This window comes from Schistocerca americana, chromosome 3, assembly GCF_021461395.2.
Source record: "Schistocerca americana isolate TAMUIC-IGC-003095 chromosome 3, iqSchAmer2.1, whole genome shotgun sequence".
Taxonomy (NCBI): domain Eukaryota; kingdom Metazoa; phylum Arthropoda; class Insecta; order Orthoptera; family Acrididae; genus Schistocerca; species Schistocerca americana.
Genome location: NC_060121.1, coordinates 905,122,692 through 905,143,960, shown reverse-complemented (window position 1 = coordinate 905,143,960; position 21,269 = coordinate 905,122,692). Strand labels below are relative to the sequence as shown.

The window sequence follows — 21,269 nt, the reverse complement described above, 5'->3', positions numbered from 1 at the left end:
AAACTATCGCTCTCAAAACGACATAAAACAGTCTGCCTTATTATCCATCTCACGTATCACTAGTTGCGGAATGGCCTACTAGAAGGGAGGTTTATCGCTTTTGGACGAAATGGCCTGTTCGTTAGAGAAGGTAGTAAACACTGTAGGCACCAATGACGACCACTGTTGATGGCATTGCCTACTATAAGACAGTATCAGTGTCGAGCAGCAAGTGGCCAGTACGCACAGACATGGCGTCGCAGCGTGTGTCGATTTTCAGCTTGACAGTACTGGTGCTGGCACCCACAGTGTATGCTGCATCAATCGGCATCAAAAGCGGCACTGCCCTGAAAGCCAACATCGGAGCAGGTGAAGACCGTGGCCTGCAAATGAGTGTCGGCTCAGGCCTGAAAGCGAATATCGGCGCAGATGGAGGCGAGGGCATGAAAGCGAGTGTTGGCTCAAGCTTCAAAGCGAACTTTGGCACAGGCACTGGCCAGAGCCTGAAATCTAATATTGGCTCAGGCCTCAAAAAGAACATGAGCACGAGAGGAGGCCAAGGCATGAAAGCGAATATTGGCTCAGGCCTCAAAAAGAACATCGTCATAGGAGGAGGCCAAGGCATGAAAGCGAATATTGGCTCAGGTCTCAAAAAGAACGTTGGTGCAAAAGGAGGTCTGGTCATGAAAGTGAAGAAAGGGACAGCACTGAATGTGAACATCGGCACGAGTGGAGGGCAGGCCTTAAAAGCAGGTGTTGTGTCAGGCATGAAAGTTAGTGTAGGTGAGGGTGCACTTGCAATACATAATATCGTGTCTGCCTTGCCACAGTTGCTTAGAGCGAGGGGCAGGCATTTCTTCCAAGTGCTTTTGAGAGTTGTTCCTGTCTCTGTCAATCTGCACGCAGTCATCAAAACAGAAGGGCCGGTCAGTCCTGAACATGTAAATAAGCAACTTGTTGAGTTTTCTTCACATCTCAAGAAGGTAAGCATTTCAATCTGCTAAGTGCCTTGCACAGTGTTGTAATATTGCCTTTGCTTGCGCCAGTCACAGGCATATGTTAAGTGCAATTATCAATCACTTTCCAAATTTTTCTTAATATTCTATACCAAATGAACAGACACTGTAACTACGAATTGTCATGCTGTGAAAAGTAGTCAAAGTTTTAATTATCACTTCAAAAAAATAAAATGATGTTATTAATTTTTTGTTTATTTGCAGGTACATGTCTGCAGTCTTGGTAGACATTGATATCCCTGCAGCACAGTACCATATGATGCCACTGATGTAGAAAAAACAAAATGACGCATTCTATTGCTAAAGTAGAGACGGTACTGTGGTGCAGAAACTTCAGTGTATGTCAGGATTTGCAGACATGTGACTGAATATAGAAAAAAATATGTAGGTGTATTTTTTGAGGGTAATTATTGAAACTTGATGACTATCCTCATATTTCATACTACAGAATGCAGTTAATAATCTTACAGTTATCTCAAAGAGGGAAGGAAAAATATTGGTAAATATTTGTCAAGAATGATAGAGACAGGACACAAGCATTGACTTGGCCCATTCAAATGAACTGTTCTGGTACTCTCCAAGGGAGGTAGCACATCAAAAATTTAAACGAAATCGATTTTTCAAAAATACGCCAAGCACATATCTCCCTCAGGAGTTTGATATATAAAACATATGTTTGAGGGAATATAAGACATGTTATTTAGTCTTAACTGTACCGAAGTACAGTGCCACGTTTCTTCGCACAGCATTCTTTTGTCATACGACACTGTATTTCGCTCAGTGAAATTCAAACCGGTATATTTTCGCATCAGGCTCTCATACCTGCAAGAAAGCACTATCAATAGCGATACTCTTTCAGTTGCTGTCGACGTACGCTTTTCGTTCACTGATTTTGTTTATTCTCTGTTTTGAAACTATTGCAGTGTGATTTTGTGAATTTCAAATCGATTTTTATTTAGCTGCATTTTTTTGTGCTCGTTTGTGGCATATTATCGCACAAGATGCCTTGAATTCGTTGCTTCGGCCGTAAACAACGTCACCAGGGCAGATACGCAGTAAAGTACGATTCGATGAACGTTACACCAGTGGCAGAAAGCTGCCGGTAATCGAATCAAAGCCGAGTGTTCCAAGAAGGAAACTTGTTTTTAGTGCTAATGAAAACGGAGGATGAATTGAGGGTACATGAGGTATTATTGTTGATATCAACATACTGTCCCAGTTAATATCGGACAATGTTACATGCAAGCATTGCTTTCGTGTAGAAATTGCTTCTGTGGTGGAAGATGAGAATGCTAGCAAAGGCCTTGCTACAAACTTATCAGTACTATGCAGCAAACGCAATCTTGGTACTTCTTGCATGACATCTGCAATCATAAACAAAAAATATGACGTAAATGTGAGGGCAGCGTAAGGCATGCGCTGTACTGGTAGGGGACAGAAGGCAGCAAGAACATTTTGTACTGTGAAGTTAATAAAAATCTTCTGGGTTATTAGGCCGCGTCATGTTTCTTCTAAAATGTTCGACGTTTCGACCCCTGTGCTGGGATCTTCCTCAGGATCTTTTGGTGTTCACTGCTGCTAGAACACTGTGCTGAACCTCCCACCCCCTCCAGCAAAATTTTAGAGCTTACTGCTTAGCGGAATAAAAGAAGTTGCGGAACCATCAATGAAAAGTGCTGCAGAAGAATCTGTTGTCAAATGGCACAGTGGATGTTTTCGAATGTACCTGGCAAAAACGATGGCACACTTCATTGAAGGTAGTTATTGCAGCAAAGTCTGTTGCCACTGGCAGAGTACTAGAGGTTGAAGTTCTGAGCAAATTTTGTCATAGTTGTGTGTATGGGATTCCAGATCATGAATGAAATATGAACTATAAAGTCGGGTGTGAAGGTATGGAAATGCATGGAGTTATCAGCTTGTTTACCAAATCAGTAGCCTCCCGTGGCCTGTGACATGCGAAGTACCTTGGTGACCGTAACATTAAAGCTTTCCTTGAGGTTCAAAATTGTGCTCCGTATGCCACTGCCACTATTGTGCAGAAGTTAGAATATTATGGCTTGACACTAAAATGGAATATGAAGGACTTGAAAAACTTGAAGCCAACAGTTTAGGGCCTTATACTTCCACAAAATGTCCACATACAATAGTCATGGTATGGTCACCAAAGGTCAATTGCACATGGTGAAGAATACCCTCACAGGAATTCCCTACCAATTCCTGTAACGGAAGCCATCACAACTATATTCAGGGACCTTTCAGATGAAATTTTATTGAAGAAATGTCTTCATGACGGTACCCAAAAACCAAACGAGAATTTTATCCAATGTGTATGGGAAGGATTGCCAGAAACACTTTTTATGCGATCGACAGAGAGGGTATAGTGAAAGCAGATAAATAATTTTTGAAGGTGACAAATAAGAGTGCATCATAGGAATGTAAAAAGGAAGAAAACTGATATAGAAAGCGGAGAAGAACCTACTTATGGTGCTGGACAGTTCTAAATGAATGACAAACACAAGCAGAAACTTTAACGGGTATTTTCCACAAAACACGTATGTGTGCATAGTCACTTATAACACCCAAAGTAAAAGGCCCATAACTTTCAAACTTTATATATTTACAAAACACAACCCCCTTAATACAGAACTCTAGAATTTTGCAAATATATAAAAAATGTGGTAGAAGCTGAGATAATTAACTGTAAACTTTGGTTTTTTTCTAATCATAAAGTTCAAAATGTAAACTCTCATTCATTTTTTCACCAATTAAATAAATTATAAAGTTTTAAACACCTGGAAGTGTGCTTTGTGTGCTCTGCAAAATTCATCGAAGACTCTCTCACTTATGAAGGAAAAGGTACTTACGTCATCAGGCCCGTCCAAAAGTCAGTAAAAATGGAGAGATTTACACGCAAAAAATATTTTGTTAGGTTCTGGAACTTTCACTACTATGAGTGTGAATCTTGAACCCTTCCTGATCACGCTGAAAAAGTTTTATGAATTTATTTGGAAAAGTATTGACAGTGGAAATTAAAACGTCTTGTGGTGCTTCTCCTACTCCCAGTCGGCCGGTTTGACGTCCTAGCCCCATGTACAACTAAATATGGATGATCTGATGCCAGTTTAAAATTTACCTCTCTGTTGTCTTAACCACTTCGCAATTGCACCACTTCAAAGAAGAAAGTTTCAAGTTTTTACACTGTCCTTAGATCAGAGAACCCTATGTTTACGAGAGAGTGGTGAAAATAGCGGTTGACATGTTACATGTTATGCATATTACTCGGTTGATTTTCCCGCTTCGCTGACGCAAATCGCAACCTCTTGTCGCTACAGCGCTCCTAATTGTAGAGTGTAACATGACGGTGTGTAACGTAATTATGTCGGTGCGTGAGAAACAGTTTCTAACCACAGAAAACATGCCTCCAATAGCAATCCATAGAAGAATGAAAGCTGTGTTCGGCGAGGACTGTGTCGACATTAGTAATGTGCAAAGTTGGTTCGTTCGTGCTCATAATAATGGAAACGGTGGTACAAATCTCGACCTCTGTGACAGGAACACCGACGCCAATAAAGTTCTCTGTAAGGCACTGCGAGACCCTCAGAACACCGAAAGCAATAATTCGAGAAGTTCGTCCGCACATGGAGTAGCGTCCTCTTCAGCATGACAATACCCGACCACACGCGAGCACTCCGACATTTGCAGCAATCCGAGCCTTGGTTTCACTGATCATCCTCCATATACTGTAGTCCCAACGTGGCCCGATCCGATACTCACCTGTTTCCAAAATTTCGCTATGATAGTAATGAAATGATGAAAGCAGAGGTGAGGTTGTGACACCGTCAACTATGCCAAATGGTCTACAATGATGGTATCAACAAACTGGTCTCTTATTGGGAGAAATGTGTTTGTAGCCAGGGTGACGATTTTGGGAAATATGTAGGTAGATACGAAGGATAAAGTTGTAGAATGTTACTAATGTTTGTTTTATTTAAAAAACTTTAAGAGTTTTCACATTAATAACTCGGAGGCGTTACATTTCAGCACGCCCTAGTAATGCGAGTGACGTCTAGATACATTTTACCATTTCCTCTCGAGCAAGTCTCGTGAGTTATACTTCTCGGATGCCGTATGAGTATTCTCATTTCTTGAAAGGTCACAAGAAACGGAGTAAGTCACTTTGGCGGGTAAGAGAAGTGGGCGCTGGCAAAAGCTGCCGGTAACAGATATGCATCAAACCCATTGATCTGTCTTATATTGATAAATATATTCCTAGATCCTTGTATACCAAAGAAATGCAACAAATCACTGTTTCGTCTCAGTTGCGACAAAATTTATTTATGAAGAACACCACATGTTTTGTATATGCAACAGCCCCCAAAAGGCAGTTATGCAATTAGGGTTCAAATGGTTCAAATGGCTCTGAGCACTATGGGACTCAACTGCTGAGGTCATTAGTCCCCTAGAACTTAGAACTAGTTAAACCTAACTAACCTAAGGACATCACAAACATCCATGCCCGAGGCAGGATTCGAACCTGCGACCGTAGCGGTTCCAGACTATGCAATTAGGGGACCCACATCGTAGTTCCAGCGTTAAGATAGATCCCAACGGTTTGGCTTTCAGCAGTAGCAACAATACTGTGAGCTCGGGCTTAGTTCCTTCCTTTTTTTCTTTTTGCAAACCGCACCTAATTGTAGAGGATACAGATCCGTGGATTAACATTAATACATTGCTCAAAAGAATTAGGAGAACATGACTTCGGGCGTCTGCCATACTACTTTGAGTAATAAATGAGGACTAGATATGTTATCAACTTACACCTTTAACTTTCATGAATTACGTATACAACAAGTCGTTACGTCCTCGTTCATTTACTTAACAAGAACTGAAATGTCCGGCAGGTGTCGAAAACAAAGTGGAAACATTCATTCCGTCATCCTGGGTGCGTTCCATTTGTCTTTCAGAGCTTCAATAACATATATGCCCTCCGCGAGCATCTATCACCGTCCGACACCAAAGTAGCATGCTTCGTATATGCCTTTGGAGGCTGCCCTATGATATCCGCTCCCATACTTTAGGGAGAGCCCTTGAGAGTTCTTGGAGAGTCTACGGTGGAACAGGATGAAAACGGACATCTCTGCCAAGCACATCCCACACATCCTCGATGGGGCTTAGATCGAGACTCACAGCTGACCATTCCTTTACTTAAACGTCCAGGCTTTGCGAGACATCCCTGGTGACTCCCGCCACAGGAGCCTAAGAACCGTATGCAGCAACCAACACATGGTACAACAGGATCTGTTCGATGTACTGCCTGGCGGAAAGGCGACCATGCACAAAGACAAGATCCGTACGAGACAACACTGAAGCTTCCCAACACCATCATAAAACTGCGATCGAATGCACAGCATTTGGCAGGCACAAAGGCGTCTCCACACACGAAAATGACCATCACCTCGCATCAGAAGAAATATGGACTGGTCTGTAAATAACACGTTTAGCCAGTAACGAAGTTGCCACTTGACTTGGGGACGATATAGCAGTAGACCGGCTGCGAGATGTTGTCGTGTCAACTGGGTTACTTGAACAGGACGTCTGGGTTGTAAGGGCCTTCCTCGTAATCTGTTACTTAGAGTGCGATAAGTCACAGCGTCTCCAATGGCCACTCTGAGGTGGTCTTGCAGTGTTCTGGAGATAACTGTACGAAGACGCAACGCAGATATGACCAGATATCGGTCTTCACGTGGGGTGGTAATGCGTCAGCAACCTAGTCCAACTCGCCTTGTGTACTAATCTGTCTCCCTGTAGCGTATCCACAAGTTATGGATGACAGATGGAGAGACATTGGCATCTGGAGCAACACGACGGCAAGGCCATCCTTCTTGGATCAAACTTACCGCCCTTGCAACTTGCGCTGCATTGAGATGTCGCTCTGCATGTGCTTGGTTGAGTACAACGTACACAAATAACAACTGTCGTCTGCGCAGCTAATTAGGGATCACGGTACCGGCACTCACTTCCTTCTGATGTGTCACCTGATACTGTAATCCATAACAGGACCGAGTAGTGGCGAATGACTTCAGTTGTTGCATACATTAAAAGTGAATATCTCAGGCTAATCAATAAGACCACAGCTACCGCCTGTGTCAAAATGGATTTAACATTCTATACGTTGATACACGTGTTTCCCTCATCCTTTTTAGCAGTGTATTATTGTAAATAACACTTCAAAGGAACAGTTGCTTCACTTTCAGAATTTAACTTTAAGAAAAGCCTTTGGTATATGCACATTAATGTGTCCAGTGACTCAATGTAATGAGAAAAGTAAAAAGAACTGTTAATACGACAGTAGAAACATAGAAATTAGGGATAAAATCACGAGAAGCGTTTGAAAAGTGCATGCAAAGTCCGAGAGATGGCACCACCTGCGCGTATCGAGATAATGTTTAGTTAGTAACATCTTTGGAAAGAACGGAAAGAACGCACACCAAGTTTCAGCCATATTGGTCTACTTCTTTGCGTGAAATTTCTTTCGCGTGAATCAAGGAAGTCGAGTGATTGTCAAAAAATGGACGAAGAAGAATTTCGTGTGGTGATTAAACATTACTTTAGATTGTTGTTTGGTCTCAGGAGTATACTAATGTATCCACGTTTCATCTACAGTGACGAAACGACGCTTAAAGTCGTGCGGATTCTTCCTCAACAGCTGCAAACCACCTTTGCAAAACGCCTCAGGAGGCTAAAGAGAAGCTTGATAAACATTACAGTTTATGAGTGGTTTCAAAATTTTCGGCGTGGCTATATGGGCACAAGTGATGCTGAACGTTCTGGACGCCCTGTGGAGGTTATGACTCCAGAAATCATTGATAAAATCTATCATATGGTGATGGATGGTAGAAGAGTTGAAGTGCGTGAGATTGCTAGTGCTGTGGGCATCTCGAATGAACAGGTACATAAAATTTTGCATAAACATTTGGACATGAGAAAGCTATCTGCAAGAAGGATTCTGCGATTGCTCACAATTGACCAAAAACGGAATCGTCTGAAGTGTTGCAAGGATGGTTTGCAGCTGTTCAGGAAGAATCCGCAGGACTTTAAGCGTCGTTTCGTCACTGTGGGTATACATGAAATGTCGTGTGGCTAAGGCCTCCTGTCGGGTAGACCGCTCGCCTGGTGCAGGTCTTTCGATTTGACGCCACTTCGGCGACCTGCGCGTCGATGGGGATGAAATGATGATGATTAGGACAACACAACACCCAGTCCCTGACCCAGGCGGGAATCGAACCCGGGACCTTACGATTGACATTCCATCACGCTGACCACTCAGCTACCAGGGCCAGACTGTGGGTGAAACATGGATACATTACTATACTCCTGAGACCAAACAACAATCTAAACAATGAGTTACCAAGGGAGAATCTGCACCGAATAGGCGAAGACCAGTCCTTTGGCCGGAAAGGTTATGGTGACTGTCTTTTGGGATTTGCAAGGGATAATCCTCATCGATTGTCTGGAAAAGGGTAAAACTATTACAGGTACATATTATTAATCGTTATTGGACCGTCTGAAAACCGAGCTGCAAGAAAAACGCCGGCGATTGGACCGCAAAAAGTCATTTTCCGTCACGACAATGCACCAGCACACACCTCAGCAGTTATGGTCTCAAGATTAATGGAAATAGGATTCCAACTTGTTTCACATCCCCCCTATTCTCCAGCCTTGGCTCTCTGGGACTACTATTTATTCCCCAATTTGAGGAAATGGCTGGTGGGACAAAGACTTTATTCAAACGAGGAGGTGATTGCAGCAACTAATAGCTATTTTGCAGACTTTGACAATTCTTATTATTGGGAAGGGATCAACAAATTAGAACAGCGTTGGACGAAGTGTATAAGTCTAAAGGGAGACTATGTCGAAATATAAAAAAGGTTTACCCCAGGCACGTAAGTAGTTTTTATTTTTGCACGGACTTTTCAAACACCAATCGTATAAACTGTGATGTAATTTATAGTATAAAATTATTTCTACAAGTTGGTCACCCACAGGGGAAAGAGTACACTCGAGGATTGCCAAGTCATGCAAATACCGCCGGGGACCTTGTATAACGTAGCTGTAAGACTGAGTTTAGAAGTACAACGGAAGTAGTAGTAGTAGTAGTAGTAGTAGTAACTACATTTAATACGGGTTTGGCAAACCTCAACAACTTCTAAAGTAGTGAGCTGTTACTTACATTGACGGAAAAAAATCGCAACACCAAGTGTAGTTGCGCGACATAAACGAAAGTTCGTAAAAATGTTTCTGCATCTGAAAGATGATGTCAAAATTCCGCACAAGTCGCATAAGAATGGCGATAGTAGCGCCACTATGAGGACGCAAATCAGCTTCGCTTTAAGTAGATGCTATAACGGTCGGGAGCGTTAGTTGCCTTTGAGACTCGACTAGTCAAGAATGCCTTCGGGGTGAGAAATACGTCGTTATCGGCACCTCACTGAGTATGAACTAGATCGTGTATAAGGGCTATGAGACGATGGATTTTCTTTCTGTGATACTGCAAAAAGACTTGGCAGGTATGTAGCCACTGTACATGACTGCTGGCAGCGGTGTTCACGAGAATGTACGGGCGCAAGAAGAACTGGCTCCATACGGCCACGTGGCATTACCGAGATGAATACCATCGTGATCCGTGCATGGCTCTGGCGCATCGTATTGCATCTGCAGCAGCAATTTGAGAGACACAACGAACTGTTACAATATCTTTGATTGAAGGACAGCTTGCAGCCGGACGACATGTAGCGTGCGTTCCACTGATACCAAACCACCACCATTTGTGACTTCAGTGGTGTCAAACGAGAGCTCACTGGACGGCAGGGTGGAGGTATGTTGTGTTTTCTGATGAAAGTTCGTTCTGCCTCGGTGCCAGTGATGACCGTGTGTTGGTTAGAAGGGGGCTATCTGAGGGCCAGCAACCAATTCTCTGCGTGCTACACCTACTTGACCTACACATGGAGTTATAGTTTGGAGTGCGATTTTGTACGACATCAGGTGCATTCCCGTGGTTATCCCACGCACCCTGACTGCAAATTTGTTTGTCAGTCTGATGATTCGACCTGTTGGGCTACCATTCATGAACAGCATTCCAGGGGGAGTTTTCCAACAGGAAAACGCTCGCTCACATACCGCTGTTGCAACTCGACGTCCTCCACAGCGTCTACATGTAGCCTTGACCTGCTTGGTCATCAGATATGTCTCTATCGAGCACATATGGTGCATCATCAGACAACAACTCTTAACCGTCCCTGTATTGACCGACCAGGCAGCAAGCGCGGAACTCCGTCCCACAAACTGACATCCGGCATCTGTACAACACAATGCATGCACATTTGCATGATTACATTCAACATTCTGACGGTTATACCGGTTATTAATATGCCAGCATTTCACATTTGCAATGGCTTATCTCGCGCTTACGTCAACCTGTCGTTTTGCAGTGTTAATCATTTAAATGTGTTACTTAGCAAATCTATTCCAGAATTTTCATTACTCTACATTAATTACACTACTAACCATTAAAAACGCTACACCACGAATATGACGTGCTACAGACGCGAAATTTAACCGACAGGAAGAAGATGCTGTGAAATGCAAATGATTAGCTTTTCAGAGCATTCACACAAGGTTGGCGCCGGTGGCGGCACCTGCAACCTGCTGACATGAGGAAAGTTTCCAGCCGATTTCTCATACACAAACAGCAGTTGACCGGCGTTGCCTGGTGAAACGTTGTTGTGATGCCTCGTGTAAGGAGGAGAAATGCGTACCATCACGTTTCCGACTTTGATAAAGGTCGGATTGTAGCCTATCGCGATTGCGGTTTACCGTATCGCGACATTGCTGCTCGCGTTGGTCGAGATCCAATGACTGTTAGCAGAATATGGAATCGGTGGGTTCAGGAGGGTAATACGGAACGCCGTGCTGGATCCCAACGGCCTCGTATCACTAGCAGCCGAGATGACAGGCATCGTATTCGCATGGATGTAACGGATCGTGCAGCCACGTCTCGATCCCTGAGTCAACAGATGGGGACTTTTGCAAGACAACAACCATCTGCACCAACAGTTCGACGACGTTTGCAGCAGCATGGACTAACAGCTCGGAGACAACGGCTGTGGTTACCCTTGACGCTGCACCACAGACAGGATCGCCAGCGATGGTGTACTCAGCGCCAAACCTGGGTGCACGAGTGACAAAACGTCATTTTTTCGGATGAATCCAGGTTATATTTACAGCATCATGATGGTCGCATCCGTGTTTGGCGACATCGCGGTGAACGCACATGGAAGCGTGTATTCGTCACCGCCATACTGGCGTATCACCCGGCGTGATGGTATGGAGTGCCATTGGTTATACGTCTCGGTCATAGCTTGTTCGCATTGACGGCACTTTGAACAGTGGACGTTACATTTCAGATGTGTTACGACAAGTGGCTCTACCCTTCATTCGACCCCTGCGAAACCCTACATTTCAGCAGGATAATGCACGACCGCATGTTGCAGGTCCTGCACGGGGCTTTCTGGATACAGAAAATGTTCGACTACTGCTCTGGCCAGCAGATTCTCCAGATCTCTCACCAATTGAAAACGTCTCGTCAATGGTGGCCGAGCAACTGGCTCGTCACAATACGCCAGTCACTACTCTTGATGAACTGTGGTATCGTGTTGAAGCTGCATGGGCAGCTATACCTGTACACGCCATCCAAGCTCTGTTTGACTCAATGTCCAGGCGTATCAATGCCGTTATTACGGCCAGAGGTGGTTGTTCTGGGTACTGATTTCTCAAGATCTATGCACCCAAATTGCGTGAAAATGTAATCATATGTCAGTTCTAGTATAATATATTTGTCCAATGAATACCCGTTTATCATCTGCATTTCTTCTTGGTGTATCAATTTTAATGACCAGTAGTGTATTTTTTTGGTGTTGCGATTCTTTTCCGTCAGTGTATTTGTGTAAAATTTGAGTAATAACATGAGTGAAAGTCATTTAATTATGAATGCTTCAGATCATTTATTTGGTCTTCCTTATTTATAAGATTTTAATTATTTTTATTATAAATTTAGATTAGAGCTATGTGTGTAGACTGAAGCAAAATGAACTAGAGTGTTATATAAGTATCGGAAAAATGCAGGGAACGTTTTAGCTTCCAGATAAGAGGTGTAGAATTTACTGTAATAAAGTGAATTGACTGACAGAAAACTCAGACTCAGCTGCGAGGAAGGTGTGTTGCTACATGACACCAGGCCGTCCCACATAAGGTAGACGTTGTTATAATTATTGGAATTGAAGTCATACACGTCGTGTAATGTCTGGGTAGTCAGGAAATACCATAGAACGCAAATTATAGAATTGTTTCGCAGCAGAGTCTGCGAGTCGGTTATTATCTGCACAGGGAGCGCAGCATCCGCAGCGAGTGACTACCTCGACGAGCTGATTGTACGAAAAAAGGAAAGGAAAATTATGCTATTACATCCCACAGACGTCTAGATAACTGGAGACGGAGCACTAGCTCGGTTTGGCGATAATGGGGAAGTAAATTGGACGTTTCCTTCGGAAGAACCGATAAACCATCGCTTTAAGGTAAACAACAGAAAATATTGACAAATATTGGTGGCCAGACAGGAATATGATTCGATGTCTTCCAGAATGTGAGCGCAGTGCCCTATCATTGTACACGAATATTTTGGGGTGAAGGGAATGGAAAGGAAACGTGATGGGAAAGAGACAAAAAGGAAATAATGACTTACAGCCGCACAGGGCATTGCGGCAATACAATGGAGAGAGCTGAAAATTTGTGCCAGATTGGGACTCGAACCTGGATGTTGCGTTCCTCTAGAATTTTTAAATGAAATTCCTAGAGTGTGTATGTAGAATGGTTTCAATAACCATTTCTTCTTTAATTTTGATTGTTATTGTTCTCGGTGTTTGGTCTGGGTGGAGTCGCTTTGCGTCTGACCAAATTCCCAACTTCCCTCTCGCCGCGCCGCAACGTGTCCGATACAACAGACACCACTCACATCTTTAACGCTTTGTGCGCAGTGGCTACTTAATGAAACAGCTTCAGTGCGGATGCACAATCAACGTCCGAACTCCTACGGGAATCAAGACATTTGCGAGTAGTGGGTGAAAGCGCAGGGGTTGTTGCGGTGCGGACAGCGGGAAGTTGGGAGTCTGCGTCTTACGGAAAGCGTGTCCGGATGGCCGAGGCAGCTTAAGCAACTGTTCGAGAGAAACTGTGTAGCTGGGTTCGAGTTCCGCTCCGGCACAAGTTTTCAGCTCTCTCCGTTACATTGTCGCATCGCCCTGTGCGGCTGGAAGTCATTATTTCCTTCCCATCTCTTTCCTACCCCGTTTCCTTCCCATTACTTTCACCCCAAAATATTTATGTTTATGACCCAGCTGCTTCATCGCGGGGGCGTCCGTTCCGATGGACATGTCCGACAGGACAACACTGATTTCTCTAACCGTATTATTGTGACACCTCGGTCGGTCCTATTGTACGAAGTCACCGAACTGTTCTGATTCTGTGAATACAGTCGCTCCTTCAAAGGCAGTCCAAAAATTTTTGAACGTCCTCAGTTAAACGTCACTTGACAGGTGTTAGCCACAACCGTGGCCCGGTCATCTCCAGAAGAGCTACTGGACGGCTGAGATCCCCGACGTAGGTTGAGTGTTGATCAAAGTTGATAAACGGGAGGTTGACTGCAGATTTTGACTACACGTTCTCTGGCCACGAGTGGGGTACGACCCACCTCCACATAGCATGAGCGTATATAGGCAATAAGCGATATTAATGTCCAGGACTACGTAAGTTGTGACACCAAACCACTGTTGCAAGATGTTCGGGTACAACTGTATGTGTAGAAAAAGCGGACCAAACACGCGTAGTTTGAAAACTGCATAGCCGGCCGTTGCGGCAGAGAGGTTCTAGACGCTACAGTCCGTAACCGCGCTACTGCTACGGTCGCAGGTTCGAATCTTGCCTCGGGCATGGATGTGTCTGATGTCCTTAGGTTAGTTAGGTTTAAGCAGTTCCAAGTCTAGTGGACTGATGACCTCAGATGTTAAGTCCCATAGTGCTTGGAGCCATTTGAACCATTTGAAATTTGAAAACTGCACAGGAAAAAGTTGGTTTTGGCAGAACGCTTTGTCTTAATGACTTTGTTGAGTTTCTTGGATCCTCATATCCAATCATTATGCCTACTGACTAGTCCCAAGAAATGAAGTATCTTTAAAACGTAATTAAGCTATCATTTATGTACTAGTAACAGTTTGTGCAGGACCTGTCGCTGTCGTTTCCTCAGATTCCCCTCACTGTTAATTAATACAACTGATGGCTCGATCTTCGCACTGTTTGCTGGCTTCATAGCAAACTTCACGCAGTTCGTCTTGCTTAGTAAGTATCTTTCCACAAATTCTTCTGTTCGCACCATCCTTGAAATGACATCATTGGAAAGTGCGATATTCAGATGCTCTCTAAATGTCTGCCTAACAGCAACAATAATATCCCTACGTGTGTAAGCAAGCTCATATCGGCTACGATCAGTCAGTGACACGCCATGTCATTCATCAACAACACCGTGCGCATTTCCCTCTAGATGACGTGTATAACCAAATATGAAAATCGAAATGTCGCACTTCTCTCTTTGAGAAAGTGTTGCGATAGCTTGCTTGGGCGTTAGTGAAAAATCATGACGTGCCTAATACCTTGTAGCAATAGCTACTTTCTTGCCAAGGAATGAAAGGAAATGAAACCCCGAATCTTCCGGCCGCTGTGGCCGAATGGTTCTAGGCGCTTCAGTCTGGAACCGAGCGACCGCTCCGGTCGCAGGTTCGAATCCTGCCTCGGGCATGGATGTGTGTGATGTCCTTAGGTTAGTTAGGTTTAAGTAGTTCTAAGTTCTAGGGGACTGATGACCTCAGATGTTAAGTCCCATAGTGCTCAGAGCCATTTTTAAACCCCGAATCGATGCGGTCAACGGAAGGTAGGAGGTGTCGGTGACAAGTACGTAGGCCGATAAAGTTACTTAATTTAGTCTTGACTGTTCACTGACAGTTTCTGTCTTCGCAGTGACATACGGTTCAAAAGAATTAGGGGAACTCATGTATCGACGTACGGAACATTAAGTCTATTTTGAACAGGCGGTGCCTGTGACTTTATTGTATGGATTGAGATCTTCGCTTTCAATGTAGGCAACGATTAAAATCATTCATCTGTCGGCTTTCTTATGCATTACAGTGTAAGGTGACCCATCACAAGGAAGTTATTACGTGCGTCCCAGTGTTTTCTAGCAACATATATAGATGGCAGTTGTCATTTGTGTACGTTGTATTCAACCAAGCACATGCAATGCGACATGTCAATGCAATGCAAGTGGCAAGTGCGATCTGTCTGATTAAAAAAGGGTGGATTTCCGTCGTGTTGATGTAGATGCCAATGCCTCTTCATGTGTCGTCCATAGGTTGTGGACCCTTTACAGGAAGACAAGTCAGTACACTAGGCGATTTGGACAAGGTCGACAACGCGTTATGCCGGCCGCGGTGGTCGTGCGGTTCTAGCGCTGCAGTCCGGAACCGCGAGACTGCTATGGTCGCAGGTTCGAATCCTGCCTCGGGCATGGATGTGTGTGATGTCCTTAGGTTAGTTAGGTTTAAGTAGCTCTAAGTTCTAGGGGACTGATGACCTAAGATGTTAAGTCCCATAGTGCTCAAAGCCATTTTGACAACGCATTACAGCTCTACGTGAAGACCCATTTCTGGCCATATCTGCGTTCCGGCGTCGTACGGATACCACCACAGTACTGCAAGACGATCTCAGAAGGCCTGCCGGAGCCACTAGGTCCAGACTCTAACGAACAGGTTACCAGAGAGGACCTTACGGCCCAGACCACTTGATCGAGTACCCCACTTGACAAGACAATATCTTGGAGCTCGCCTTCAGTTCTGCCTTCCCCACATCAACTGGCAGCTTCGTCACTGGCGAAACATGTTATTCACCGACGAGTCCAGATATCCACTGACGCAAGGTGATGAGCGTGTTCGTGTGCGGACACCCGTGGTGTTCGGTATCTTCCAAATGTTGTCCAGGAAACTGACAGATATCCAAGGTTCTGCGATACTACGGGGAGGCTTCTGTATTGAGAGCCATACGGGCCTTGTTGTCCATGGTCTCTTATTGCCAGGCAGTACATCGAACAGATCCTATTGTTCCCTGTGCTGGCTGCAGCATACGGTCGTGGCCTTGAATTCATTATAACGCCAGGGCCTGTGTGGCGGGTGTCAGCAGGGATGTATCGTATTACGAAGCCTGGACAGTGAAGTGATGGAATGGCCGCAGATATGTTCCTACCTAAACCATATCTTGCTTGTGTGGGATACACACACATCAAAAAACGTTTAGCATCACCTCGGTTCCGAAAGTTTCTGAACCTGTACAGAAAGTTGGAACAGAGATCAACATAAACATCATTTTTGCCCTTTTTATTGCTCGTGAAAACCACACATTGCTCGTTGTACAATCATACAGCGAGAGCTTCAGAGGTGGTGGTTCAGATTGCTGTGTACACCGGTACCTCTAATACCCAGTAAGACGTCCACTTGCATCGACGCGGCCTGCATTCGTCGTGGCATACTATCCACAAGTTCATCAAGGCACTGTTGGATCAGACTGTCCCACTCCTCAACGGAGATTCAGCGTGGATCACTCAGAGTGGTTGGTGGGTCACGTCGTCCATAAACAGCACTTTTCAATCTATCAAAGGCATGTTCGATAGGTTCATGTCTGGAGAACATGCCACTCTGTCGTTATCCTGAAGGAAGTCATTCACAGGATGTGCACGATGAGGGAGCGAATTGTCGTCCATGAAGAATGCCTCGCCGGTATGCTGCCGATATGGTTGCACTATCAGGCGGAGGATGGCATTCACTTATCATACAGCCGTTATAGCGCCTTCCATGACCACCAGCGGCGAAAGTCGGCCCCACATAATGCCACCCCAAAACAGCAGGAAACCTCCACCTTGCTCTACTCGCTGGACAGTGTGTCTAAGGCATCCAGCCTGACAGGGTTGCCTCAGAACACGTCTCCGACGATTGCCTGGTTGAAGGCATGTGCGACACTCATCGGCGAAGAGAACGTGATGCCAATCCTGAGCGGCCCATTTGGCATGTTGTTGAGCCCATGTGTACCACGCTGCATGGTGTCGTGGTTGTAAAGATGGACCTCGCCATGGACGACGGGAGCGAAATAGGGCGTCATGTAGCCTATTGCGCACAGTTTGAGTCGTAACACGATGTCCTGTGGCTGCACGAAAAGCATTATTCAACATGGTGGCGTTGCTGTCAGGGTTCCTCCAAGCCATAATCCGTAGGTAGCGGTCATCCAGTGCACTAGTAGCCCTTGGGCGGCCTGAGCGAGGCATGTCGTCTACAGTTCCTGTCTCTCTGTATCTCCTCCACGTCCGAACAACATCGCTTTGTTCACTGCGAGACGCCTGGACACTTCCCTTGTTGAGAGCCCTTTCTGGCACAAGGTAACAATGCGGACGCGATCGAACCGTGTTATTGACCGTCTAGGCATGGTTAAAGTACAGACAAAACGAGCCGTGTACCTCCTTCCTGGTGTAATGACTGCAACTGATAGGCCGTCGGACCCCCTCCGTCTAATAGGCGGTGCTCAGTCACGGTCGTTTACATCTTTGCATGGGTTTAGTGATATCTCTGAACAGTCAAAGGGTCTGTGTCTGTGATGCAATGTCCATAGTCAACGTCTATCTTCAGGAGTTCTGGGAACTGGGGTGATGCAAAACTATTTTGATGTGAATATGTGACAGCCGCGTTCGTGGTCGTCCCGTTCCACTACAGACTCTCCAAAAACTCGCATGATCTCTCATTCAAAAATGGGAATGGATTCTACGGGGTGGATTCCGTAGACTTATACGGAGAATGCCACGTAGGCGTCAAGTAGTGACGAAAGCTCGCGGAGGGCGTACACGTTATTGAATCTCTCAAAGTCCAATGAAAAGCACCCAGGGTAACGGAATGAATAATAGTTTCCAATTTGTTTTCGACACGCGTCGAACATTTCAGTGTCTTTATGTAAACGATAGAGGAAGTAATGACATTTCTTTGTGTACGTAATTTATGAGAGGTAAAGGTATAATTTGATAACATACCCAGTCCACAGTTATTACCCAGCGGTGTATAGCAGACGCCCATGTTCATGTTGCCTTCATTCTTTTGACCAGTGTATTAAAATTCCATTTTTATAACTATGAGATTAATATATTTTTTCGTGTTGTCAAAATACGGATTAGAAATGGGCAAATCACTCACATTTGTCAGCACCTCAAATGCGCCATTGATTTTCCTGCTGTCTACGAGACAAACGATATGCCTTGTTCTTACGGTGTTCGACATACATCTGCATATGCACTATATGAACCAGATCGAACTACATCCAAATTTCCTAAGTCCCAAACCGTTTTATACAGTACAAATGGTCCTTTTACATTTCCCTATGAGCGTGTTTCACTCTAGATTCTCTATGTTTCTGAAAATCTATCGACTTTTCCGGGTATTTCAAATAGGTACCCCACTCATACAATTACAGTCGATGATGACTTCATCTACCCTTGATATCCTGGAAAAATTATACGTTTAAAGCCGGCGGCAGGCATGAAACGTCTTCCGAAATTGTACTGAATACTTTCTCAGAAAATTATTTTGAACAATTAATTCAGGAGCCCACTAGAAGCGTAAATGGTTGCGAAAGCATACTTGACCTCATAGCAACAAATAATCCCGGACAAATAGTAATTATTATGACGAATACAGGGATTAGCGACCACGAGGCAGTTGCTGCTAGGCTGAATACCGTAACACCCACAACCATAAAAAAGAAACATAAAGTACATTTATTTTTAAAACACCTGACAAAAATGCTCTTAACACCTTTTTTATGAGACAGTCTTCACTCCTTTCGGTCTGATCACGTAAGCGTAGAAAAGATGTGGAATGATTTGAAAGAGATTGTATCGACAGAAATTGAGAGATATATACCACATAAATTAACAAGTGGTGGTACTGATCCCCCATGGTACAAAAAACGGGTCACATCCCTGTTGCAGAAGCAACGAAAAAAGCATGCAAAATTTCAAAGAACGCAAAATCCCGAAGATTGGCAAAGGTTTGTAGAAGTTCGAAGTATAGCGCGTACTTCAATGCGAGATACTTTTAATAATTTCCACAACGAAACTCTGTCTCGGAATCTGGCAGAAAACCCAAAGAGATTCTGGTCATACATAAAACACACCAGTGGCAAGACGCAATCAATACCTTCACTGCGCGATAACAACTGTGACGTCACCGATCATAGTGCTTCTAAAGCAGAGTTATTAATCACGGTTTTCCGGAACTCCTTCGCCAAAGAAGACGAAATAAATATTCCTGAATTCCAATCAAGAACAAATGCCAGGATGAGAAACAGAGACGTAGATATCCTCGGTGTAGCAAAGCAGCTTAAATCACTTAATAAAGGCAAGGCCTCCAATCCAGACTGTATACCTTTCAGAGTATATTTAGCAATTATATACAACCGCTCGCTCACAGAAAGTTCCGTACCTAAAGACTGGAAAATTGCTCAAGTCACACCAAGCCCCAAAAAGGGAAATAGAAGTAAATCCACTGAATTACAGGCACATATCGCTAATGTCGATTTGAAGTAGGGTTTTGGAAGATATACTGTGTTCGAACATTGTGAATTACCTCGGAGAAATCGATTTATTGACACTTTGTCAGCACGGATTCAGAAAACATCTTTCTTGTGAAACACAACAAGCTTTTTATACTCATGAAGTAATGAATGCTATTAACAGGGGATGTCGAATTGATTCCACATTTTTAGATTTCCAGAAGGCTTTCGACACCGTTCCTTTCAAGGGTCTTCTAACCAAACAGCGTGTCTATGGAATATCGCCTCAGCTGTGCGACTGGATTCGTGATTTCCTGTCAGAAAGGTTACAGTTCATAGTAATAGACGGAAAGTCATCGAGTAAAGCAGAAGTAATATCCAGCGTTCCCCAAGGAAGTATTATAGGCCCTCTATTGTTGCTGATATACAATAACGACATAGAAGACTAGCTGAGTAGCTCTATTAGATTGTTTGCAGACGATGCTGTCATTTACCGTCTTGTGAAGTCATCAGATGACCAAAACGAATTGCAAAATGATTTAGATAAGATGTCTGTAGGGTGCGAAAAGTGGCAGTTGACCCTGAATAAAGAACAGTTGTAAGTTTTTCACATGAGTGCTAAAAGAAATCCGTTAAATTTCGATTACGCGATAAGTCATACAAATCTTAAGCCTGTAAATTCAACTAAATACTTAGGGATTACAGGTACAAATAACCTAAATTGGAACGAACATATAGATAATGTTGTGGGTAGAGCAAACCAAAGACAGCAATTCATTGGCAGAATACTCAGAAAGAGCAACAAGTCTACTAAAGAGACTGATTACACCACGCTTATCCGCCTTATTGTGGAGTACAGGGCTATTACAAATGATTGAAGCGATTTCATAAATTCACTGTAGCTCCATTCATTGACATATGGTCACGACACACTACAGATACGTAGAAAAACTCATGAAGTTTTGTTCGGCTGAAGCCGCACTTCGGGTTTCTGCCGCCAGAGCGCTCGAGAGCGCAGTGAGACAAAATGGCGACAGGAGCAGAGAAAGCGTATGTCGTGCTTGAAATGCACTCACATCAGTCAGTCATAACAGTGCAACGACACTTCAGGACGAAGTTCAACAAAGATCCACCAACTGCTAACTCCATTCGGCGATGGTATGCGCAGTTTAAAGCTTCTGGATGCCTCTGTAAGGGGAAATCAACGGGTCGGCCTGCAGTGAGCGAAGAAACGGTTGAACGCGTGCGGGCAAGTTTCACGCGTAGCCGCGGAAGTCGACGAATAAAGCAAGCAGGGAGCTAAACGTGCCACAGCCGACGGTTTGGAAAATCTTACGGAAAAGGCTAAAGCAGAAGCATTTCTTAAACAGGAGATTGGAAAACCGATGGATCGGTCGTGGTGGAGATCATGATCAACAATTCATGTCATGGCCTCCACGCTCTCCCGACTTAACCCCATGCGATTTCTTTCTGTGGGGTTATGTGAAAGATTCAGTGTTTAAACCTTCTCTACCAAGAAACGTGCCAGAACTG

At 44.2% G+C, this 21,269-nt stretch overlaps 1 protein-coding gene across 1 annotated transcript in view; it reads left to right on the top strand.

Moving 5' to 3' along the window:
* Nucleotides 1-229: 229 nt before the first annotated feature.
* LOC124607378 (fibroin heavy chain-like) overlaps nt 230-21,269 on the top strand; it is a 90,844-nt gene continuing 69,804 nt past the window's right edge. Inside the window, exon 1 of the mRNA XM_047139693.1 lies at nt 230-962. Coding sequence (XP_046995649.1) covers nt 231-962 — 732 coding nt within the window. The 5' untranslated portion in view covers nt 230. The remainder of the gene's footprint in view (nt 963-21,269) is intronic.